Here is a 9,219-nt window from a genome sequence, read left to right as displayed (position 1 = left end):
CATAGTTTTCTAATGATTGTTGTTTATGGCAAATTCTTTTTCACTTATTTTCATTCCAATCCTTAAACCTGACCATTTTCAGAGGAGTGTTTTTGTTAAGCTAACCTAACTCTGACTTATGAATCATTCAAGCATAAAAAGGCACCTTACTCAAGAGATGAACCAGCGTTGTGTCTACAATACAGACAATTACACAATTTAGGAAAGAACCGATTTCAAATCTTTTCTTTAGACACTTTAGACCAGCAGCCTGTCACAAAACACATCATTTGTTCTCATTTGTTCGGTTGAATTTATGAATTAAAGCCAAAGATAACAAGTTTGACAGGCATAAAATTGGATCAACAAGTGGACAACAACAGAAGAAGTGACAGGCCTAAAAAACAAAAACAAATGCAGCAGACAAATTATATCTAAAAAGAAATGTCCTTAAGAAACGGGGGGAAACAGCAAAGGCCTCACACAGGACGTGAGAGTTTCATGTGACCATTCAGTTGCTTGGACCTCAAAATTACTGAAGCAGTGTGGGATCACTTTGACAGAGGACAGAACAAAAGGCAGCCAACATCCAAAGAAGAGCTTTGAATGTCTGTCTAGAAGCCCGGGGAACTATTTCTGAAGACTACGTAAAGAAATTACAAGAAAACCTGACTAAGAGAGTTCAGACTGTGTTGAAGAATAAATATTCCTAAACATTCCAAATATTGACTTTTATGTTCACTAAAATTGTAAAAACTCTCTTTGTCTTATATACTGTATTTCCATGTATGTTTGCACATGCTCCTATTTCCCTAGCAGAAGACTTTTACACAGTAAAGTATCGACGCGGAAGATTAGCGTCACCTCACGCAGGAAGCTGTTTTGGTTGGCCATGTTGTTTTAATGCCGCATGGATTTTGTAAACAGTAAAGTCGGAGTTGATGTTCTGTGTAGTATATAGTTGGTATTAGCACCCATTTTATTTCTGATTGTTTGGCTGCTGTCGGCTGGTTTCAGCCGTTTCCGGTACGTAAACCTCTTTGGCTTAGACCCATCTTAGTCAGAATTTTGTCCATTTAGCGCCGCTAAAAGAAGCTCTAACGGCTAGCTTGTAGCATGTAGCCTCGGTGAAGTTTTATGCTGCCTCTGAGTTTCTGCTTGGTCTCTCTGCTTCACTTACGTTACGTGCGTCTCTGTCTCTATTTCCCCGTCAGGTGGAGTATGGAGCCTCTGAGGCTGCTTTCCGTGGATCCATCAGACCGGGGCTCTCAGAGATGCAGGCTCGGTCCGGGCATGATGTCGGCGCTGGGTGTGCACCTGGGCTCCCCTCTGCTGGTGTCTGTTCCCGGAGGAAGCTGCCTGTGCACTGCCTGGCCCCGGGCTGACTTGGCAGAGGGCTTCCTGCAGATGGACCTGAAATGTTTCTCCCCCAGTCTTCTCTCTCAGCTCCCCTCACACCTGAGCCTGGACCCCTCTCAGCTCACACCTGTGATCTGCTCCAAACTCAAAGGCGTCAGGATAACCGTGATAGTCCAGAGTGTCGATTTCAGGAAACGCACACCGCATCGCCTTGTTCATGAGCTTGTAAAAGACATGCTGAAAGGTGTTTGTGTCCATGATGGGTTTTTAATAAACCTGGAGGATTTCGACACAGAGATCAAATATGTTGTTATTGAAAGCATAAGTCCAGAGTCGGATAGTGCTGGATTCATCACCTCGAAGACTGCTGTTGAGATTGCTGGCATCCAGACACTCCGACATTACAGGAGTCAGCTGCAGGACCGGCACACAGTGCAGCTGGGGGGGCTGGAGGAGGTGAATTCATTTAAATGACCCCTAACAGAGTTTTTTCCCACTGTGCAACACCTAATGTGTGTGGGGTTTTTTGTTTGTTTGTTTTTTACAACATTTTAGGTGTCTGCATCACTTAGAGAGATGCTGAAGCTGCCACTTCTCTATCCAAGCACACTGAGCTCTCTCGGTGTATCCTGTCCCAGAGGGGTGCTTCTGGTGGGGCCTCCAGGTGTAGGCAAAACCTTGCTGGTCCGCCAAGTGGTGGGCGAGGTGGGAGCCAGCTTGGTGGTGGTCAGAGGGCCAGAGGTAAAAAAGATGATATTAAACACACCTCATCGTAATGTTGATGCCGTCTAATGTTCCTCGTAATACACAAAGCATTTTGCATGTAAATGCATTACCAGTAATTCTGAACAATAATTTCAGGTGGTGGGGGCTCGGCCAGGTGAGAGCGAGGAGACGCTGCGGGCCGTGTTTGAGCGTGCTCGATCTGCAGCAGATGAAGGTCCCTGTGTGCTGTTCTTAGACGAGCTGGACTCTCTGTGTCCGAGGAGAACCAGCTCGTCGGCACCGGAGAACCGGCTGGTTGCTCAGCTTCTCACACTCATGGACGGGATGAATCAGTCTGACCGCTTCCTCATCGTCGGAGCCACCAACCGGCCGGACAGCTTAGACCCAGCACTGCGCCGGCCAGGAAGATTTGACAGAGAGGTGCGTGTCCGCTCACTGTCACAGATCCAGTTTTTTAAATTTTTCTTGAGAAAGATGACATGAATTTCATCTTCTCTATGAAGTGTAGGCATTTGGGGGTGCTTATGAAGGGGTTTCTCTCAGACGTTTGTAATGCTTCAGTTGGTTTCAGTTGTTTTTTTTCTGATTATAAGGCAAGATGTACCTTTTTTACTTATATAAAATATCTGTCCAGGTCGGTGAGTTGGTGCAGATACGTGTATGTGAGTCGTTAGTCTCTGAGTGTTCGTCTTTCCCACAGATTATAATCGGAGCTCCAACCTTGCAGCAGAGAAAGGCCATCTTGTCTGTCCTGTGTGAGAGGATGCCTGTGTGTCCCAGTGTGAACCTGACAGAGCTTGCACAAACAACTACAGGCTATGTGGGAGCAGACCTCAGTGCCCTGTGCCGGGAGGCCGCCATGCACGCTATACGGGAAGACTCCAAAGTAACGACAGCGACCTGTCACAGTGAAACAAAACACTAGTTTTTGCTACAGGAACGACACACTTTATTGCAAATTGTGCAGCTGTGTTGTAATTGTAAAGTCAAAGTTAAAGCCTGAATAAGAATCACATTTAGAAATTCATCTCAAAAGGCTCCCAGTGAATGTGTTCTTTATATGTGTGAAAGATTACATAGAAAATAATAGGGAGACTGAGTGGATGACAGCTGTAAAAACCTGTTGTCACACTGTCTGCAGTGTTCAGGGGAGCAGCTGGTGAGTATGAAGCACTTTCATGAGGCTTTGAAGTCGGTGCGTCCCTCCTGCCTTAGGAGCAGCATGGGCAGGACGGAGCTCTCTCCGGTGACCTGGGAGCAAATTGGAGGCCTGGATGACGTCAAACTCAAACTAAGACAGGTAGCTAATTTAATGGCTTTGCTCAAAACTGCACATTTATGTATTCAGAGAAAAAACCTTATTACTGGAGGTTTATTTTCCCTCACTGTCTCCACGTCAAAGAGCATCGAGTGGCCGATGGCGCACCCTGAGGCCTTTGTTCGTCTGGGTCTGTGTCGACCTCGAGGTGTGCTGCTGTACGGGCCTCCGGGATGCGCAAAGACGACGCTCGTCAAGGCTGCCGCTACTTCCTCCAACTGTGCCTTCCTGTCTGTCAGTGGTGCTGACCTCTACTCTCCCTACGTCGGAGATTCAGAGAAGGCTTTAGCTCAGGTTCTTCCTCTTTATAACCTCGAACAGACGAGCATTAATGATTGTGTCCTCCCTTGTGTTTCGTCCACTAAGCCCTGCGTCTTGTCTGTCCACATGCAGCTGTTTCATCAGGCCCGGGCCTGCGCTCCAAGCATCCTGTTCCTCGATGAGATTGACTCACTGATTGGCTCGCGGTCACACAGTCAAACACCAAACAGCGTACAGACTCGTCTTCTCTCTGTGCTCCTCAACGAGATGGATGGGATCGGCCTGAAGACTCATGAGAGGAGAGGAACGGAGAAGATCCTCCAGGCAGAGGGAGTCGAGGAGAGTCACACACCTGAGCAGGTCAGACGTTTTAGAAACATGGCTGATGCTGCAGCTGGCTTCTATGTTTCTTCTCTTAAATTTCCAGTTTGTTTTGTTTCATTTTGCTTTTGTGGCACACAGGTGAATGTAAAAATAGCACAGATTTTTTCAGGGGTAGACTTCAGATGTTTGGGGTTGACATCTATTGATCTTTGGCTTTACCCTATTCCTATCGCCCCCAAAATTTCCACATTTCCTTGTAACAACTGAATTTTTAAAAGGGTTTTTTTTTAACCCTATTTTGGGGCAAAGTCGTAAAGCTGATTCTGTATAAATGGTTTTTGCTGTTACAGCTTTCCAAAGTAACTGCCCTGAAGATCAGTCAACACTATCAGTCGGTTTCTTAATGAGTGAGGTAGATGTGTGGCAGTCATAATAAGAGCTTTTTGAATTCTCCAGATACTAAAGGAAGTAACAAAGGTATGCTAAAAGCTCCTTTATTACAGCTTTTAGCGGAGGACACACTGGAGCATCCTTTATGAAAGAGGACATAATACCATCCTGCAGTTCAGTGTGACACACCATCCATCCATCTGTTCATGATTTAATCAACACTTTATGTGCTTTTGCTGTTTGACAGTTGGACTGCCAGGAAGTGTGCAACAAAGATGTAATGGTTGTAGCCGCCACAAACAGACCTGACTGTTTAGACAGCGCCCTCCTCAGGCCCGGCAGACTTGATCACATCATTTATGTCCCACCACCAGACCAAGAGGTAAAGGACTTCTCAAAACAGGACAAAAATATATTACATTTACCAGCAATGTTGTAAGAAAGACTTGGACTTGAAGAGGTCATTTAAAATAAAGTAACCACGCCTCTCCTGTCAGCGTATCTGTGTTTAATGACCCTCACTTTCTAATATTTAGGCTCGACTTGCTGTCCTGAAGGTGTGCACAAAGTGTATGCCTGTGGGTGCCGATGTGCGCCTGGAGGATCTCGCAGCAAAGACCGAGCTTTTCTCTGGAGCTGACCTGGAAAATCTTTGCAAAGAGGTGACATAAACATATGAAACCCTGGAATTCTTAGACTTGTAAAATGTAAAATCCTTTCTTGGCGGATAGATTTGAAATAACTGAAAATATTTTTTCCTCAGGCTGCTCTTTTGGCATTGCTGGACGGGAACATGGAAGCCTCAGACATCAAACACACGCATTTCCTGCGATCCCTCAGCAAAATGAGCTCCTCTCTGACTACACAGCAGATCCACAAATATGAAACTCCTCCCCGATGACACACATAATATTTGACTGATCTTAAAATTGTATTATTACTCAAATATTGTTTTAAAATAAAAAATAAATTCTAAAATTTGACACACTCTCTCTCTCTTTTAGTCATTTCAAATAAAATCCTTTTTGAGATCAGCTCGAAACCCAACCACCAGTTACTGACCTTCACTTTTACAACATGGCCATGGGAGGGCGCTGCAGACTTAGAAAATATATTGATCATCATCTATAGATGCGTTAACCTCCAGTGGTGCATTTCAGTACAGGAAACTCTCTCTGTGTACGTGCTTATCACCTCGTACAACCTCCCATCCCGCCTCCATCTCATGAGCTCACACTGTGTCGCACTTAAAAGGAGTTCCCAGCAGCAGGTAAACTGTCACAACATAGCTGCGTGTGAGACTGCTCCTCTTCAGTTTTGCAAGTGGATGCTTGAAGCCTTAGAATAACCACAGTTGAGTGGAAATACACTTAATTCCTCTTTGAGTGCTTAAAACCAATTAGAAAGATGTCTGGATTTTTCCAAATGTTGAGAAAAAGGAAGGAGGTAAGATCATTATTATTGTTGTTATTATTATTATTATTATTATTATTATTATTATTACTCTGTTGCATTGAGTTATATCCTGTGTGTGGGGTATTGTGTGTTTTAATTTGTTGGACTGTTTTTTGTGCTGTAGCTCATCCCTCTGATAGGTTTTATGGCTTTTGCTGCAACAGGAGCCACCTCTGCATCGATCTACTTTCTGCTTACTAAACCTGACGTTATGTGAGTGTTACAAAGCTCTTTCTCCTTTATTAAAATAATGCATTTGTCTTATGGTATGTTTTAGCTTCATTTGCACTTCTATCTTACTTTCACACCTGCTTAAACTCTGTTGTGTACAAATATTTAAGAATGCATTTGAATTTACTGTTTATAGTTTGAATAAGACCAGCAACCCAGAGCCATGGGAGAGGCTGGACCCGTCAAAGCCCCAGAAGGTAATGTAGTAACATTGTAGAGCACTTAATAATGTTTATATTCTGGCTAATAAGCCTTCCGGTTCTTATCAGCACCAAAGTATAAGCAGACTCTCCTCCTGCAGCTTCAATCTGCTGAGTCACTGAGGAAAGAATTTTATCATTAACCCCAGTCATTAATGCCATCGAGAGAAAATAAATTACCACAAGTAATGGCACAGTCCCGGTGCGGCCACATCATTAAGTCTGTTAGTTCAGTGTAACACTTATAAATAGGTCAGACGAAGCCTCGTTATGTTTTTTCTTTTAAATTTCTGGCATTTCATTGCAGCTCATCACCATCAATCAGCAGTGGAAGCCCGTGGAGGAGCTGGAGATCGTGAAGAGCCTCACAAAGTGAAAGAGCCCGGGTTCCTCCCACGAGTCTGACGGCACGCCTCCGCTCCCTCCCCACCCCCCCATTAGTCTAACAGAATCGTTTCTGCACAAACTAGGACGCTTTGACACTCAGTGTGCGGAAATGCTTCTGCTCAACTGGTGGGGTTCACCCTGCTCTGTACTGACCTTTCTCAAGGACATCCATCACATCACAATAGGCAAATATGGTAACTGACGACTGTGCAACCTTTGAGTCCGAGGATGATAAATGTTATCTTTCTCTGGGTCTCTGTCAGTATATATTATTACAGAAGTATATATCATTGAATTTCTTGTTTTCAGGTTTTGCCAAGGTTGGTGGTCCACGCGTTCTTGCTGTAGATGTGAATGTACGATAGTGTTTTAATGGAAAAGACACAGAATGTTGATTTATTTTGTAATGTACTGTACAGTGATAATAAATTATTTTGAAATTTTGCTGTCCCAGTGCTGCTTTTGTGCTTTATTCAAACTAACGTATTTAAAGATGCTGTCTGCTGTAAAACTATAAGCATCATTTAAGTGTGGTTGACCTAGAAATTCATTATTAAGTTAAATGTAGCCAAAAGAGATGCCACACATGGTTAGTTTTAAGCTCTTGTGCATTTTTCTTATTAGCAGCAGCTTCATGACATCAACGCTGCTGTTTTTCACACCAAACATGCTCATCAAAACAGGAAGGGTGCAGGTGTTACTAATAAGCTTAACCAGCAATACGAGAACCCCGGGGCTAAAAGGCAGCTGAATGGAATTCAGTCTCATTATTCTAATTTGTTTGCACCTGATGTCCACATGCTATCTGTGACACGTCCTGTAAAATATCTCATTTAAAAGGGCAGAACACCAAAAACGGTTCAAAACTCACCTTTACACTTTTTCAAGTGAACATAGGAAATTTAGGGCAATCAAAATAAAGGCAGTTCCCTCTTAACTGATGAGTGGCATTTTCTTAAATAAGCATAGTGCTCGAGTTTTAAAAATAAACCTATTAGCTAATTAATAAAATTAGAGATGCAAGCAAATGGGTCACGGGAGCAGATCTGCACAGGCAGCAAGAAATTAGCCGGACAGCCAGGCTGGACCACAAAATCCACTGTTGAATTTTTAAAAGCTTTACTAAGATACTACGAATCACTGTTGCACACAGCCTCTTTCACGTAAGCTGGTTATCTTTTTCCAGCACACTGGTTATATAAGGAACATTAATTTGAGGGGTTTAAAGCTCCTCTTAGGCCTGTGTGTAATGAATTAAGAACAGAAAAAAAGGATGGCAACAGAGTCCCAATGGTGATGTATGCAATTTTCCATCCTCCCCCCCTTCCCATTCCCTTTTTAAAACAATCCGGTCCATCCCCACCTTTAACCTTGCAGCTCCATTCCAATGCTTCCCAGGTGTCACATGACCGTTATAGAAAAAATCCAACAATGCTCAAGCAGAAAAGTAAATAGAGATAGAGGCTAATAATCTCCATATCTATGATAATAATAAGAAATAACAAATAAATAATGATATGTATATATATATATATATATATATATAAAGATATTACAGTATAATATTATAATAAATAAATATAATATTATATATAATATATATAATATATATAATATTATATAATATATATAATATTATATATATTATATCTTGTTGTTTTTAAGATCATTTGAATGTGGGTAATTTCATCTAATTTCAAAAGTTTTGCCAAATTCCAACAAGCACAGAGCCAGTTGCATGCTGATGGAGCATGTAGAGGTGACCAGCATCATGGTACCATTCTTTTAGCAGCTGTTGGTCAAGCAAACAAGCACCTATGGTAGTGCTTTGTGAGCACGGGGCAGGAAGACATGTCTGTATTTATTTTAAGGTAAGCCAAAGATATGATAGCTGAAGCTTTAAAGTGTGCAGGCGTGAATAATACTCTGTTTTAAAAAAAAAAAAAAAAAAACATTTAAAAAAATGACATGCTGGAATATTTTGACTAATGAATTGCTGATTTGGGGTTTTTTTTTCTCTGTATGGTGAAAATAATGCTGTGATGCTGACTAAGAGCAATGTACAGGTCTTATTATTATCACATAGCTGCATGAGCCCCTTCCTCAGTTCGGATTAGTGAATCCTTCCTGAAAGGATAGCCTTAAGGAATATGTCATAAAAAAAATACTCCCCCACAAATAGTTGGATATGAAAAGAACAGGTGTAACTAGTAACAGTCAGTGGCTCTGTATTCAAGCATAACTGAAAAACATGCCAGCTTGGTACAATAGCAGCTTTTGGGTACATGGAGTGGTGCCATTATGGGCGTTATTAGATCCACCTGTCGTTTTGCAGCAGTGACACGGCAGATTCCCTCAATTCCCTCAAGCAGCCACTGTCTAGGTTTTGATCATATTACATGATTTCATAACTAAACTGTTTACCAAGCTTTGCCAAAGCTTGCATGCAATTGTATAGGTGTGTGTTTGGATTTTTAAGCATTTGTCATCTGAGCAATTTTAATCCACAGCAACTGAGTAAACTCAATCTGCCGCACAAGACGCTCAGACTTAAAGTTCAGCATTAGACGGCTGTTTAGAATTGTTTAG

General features: G+C 42.3%; 2 protein-coding genes across 2 annotated transcripts; both read left to right on the top strand.

The window, feature by feature from the left end:
* The first annotated feature begins 899 nt into the window (after nt 1-899).
* On the top strand, nt 900-5,430 carry afg2b (AFG2 AAA ATPase homolog B). Its single transcript, XM_063472643.1, has 11 exons — nt 900-1,005; nt 1,194-1,794; nt 1,894-2,079; nt 2,200-2,484; nt 2,765-2,950; nt 3,206-3,364; nt 3,467-3,676; nt 3,776-4,003; nt 4,605-4,739; nt 4,894-5,019; nt 5,121-5,430. The coding sequence occupies exons 2-11, from the start codon at nt 1,201-1,203 to the stop codon at nt 5,256-5,258; spliced, it is 2,247 nt and encodes a 748-aa protein (XP_063328713.1). The 5' UTR covers nt 900-1,005; nt 1,194-1,200; the 3' UTR covers nt 5,259-5,430.
* A 206-nt stretch (nt 5,431-5,636) lies between these two features.
* Nucleotides 5,637-7,074, top strand: lg1h15orf48 (linkage group 1 C15orf48 homolog). Its single transcript, XM_063472644.1, has 4 exons — nt 5,637-5,803; nt 5,937-6,025; nt 6,180-6,240; nt 6,551-7,074. Exons 1-4 carry the CDS (start codon nt 5,765-5,767, stop codon nt 6,617-6,619), a joined length of 258 nt encoding a protein of 85 aa, XP_063328714.1. The 5' UTR covers nt 5,637-5,764; the 3' UTR covers nt 6,620-7,074.
* Nucleotides 7,075-9,219: the final 2,145 nt, after the last annotated feature.

Source organism: Pelmatolapia mariae, linkage group LG1, assembly GCF_036321145.2.
Source record: "Pelmatolapia mariae isolate MD_Pm_ZW linkage group LG1, Pm_UMD_F_2, whole genome shotgun sequence".
In the NCBI taxonomy this organism is placed as follows: Eukaryota; Metazoa; Chordata; class Actinopteri; order Cichliformes; family Cichlidae; genus Pelmatolapia; species Pelmatolapia mariae.
The sequence above is the reverse complement of the archived record's forward strand: the minus strand, read 5'-3'. Positions and strand labels throughout refer to the sequence as shown.

Excerpts from the sequence above, each read along its gene's own strand:
- afg2b (XM_063472643.1), top strand. The coding sequence starts at position 1,201 with ATGGAGCCTCTGAGGCTGCTTTCCGTGGATCCATCAGACCGGGGCTCT. Across the intron at positions 2,485-2,764 it reads CAGGAAGATTTGACAGAGAG|ATTATAATCGGAGCTCCAAC; the intron begins GTGCGTGTCCGC and ends TCTTTCCCACAG. Across the intron at positions 5,020-5,120 it reads TGGAAAATCTTTGCAAAGAG|GCTGCTCTTTTGGCATTGCT; the intron begins GTGACATAAACA and ends TTTTTTCCTCAG.
- lg1h15orf48 (XM_063472644.1), top strand. The coding sequence starts at position 5,765 with ATGTCTGGATTTTTCCAAATGTTGAGAAAAAGGAAGGAG. Across the intron at positions 6,026-6,179 it reads CTTACTAAACCTGACGTTAT|TTTGAATAAGACCAGCAACC; the intron begins GTGAGTGTTACA and ends TACTGTTTATAG. Across the intron at positions 6,241-6,550 it reads ACCCGTCAAAGCCCCAGAAG|CTCATCACCATCAATCAGCA; the intron begins GTAATGTAGTAA and ends ATTTCATTGCAG.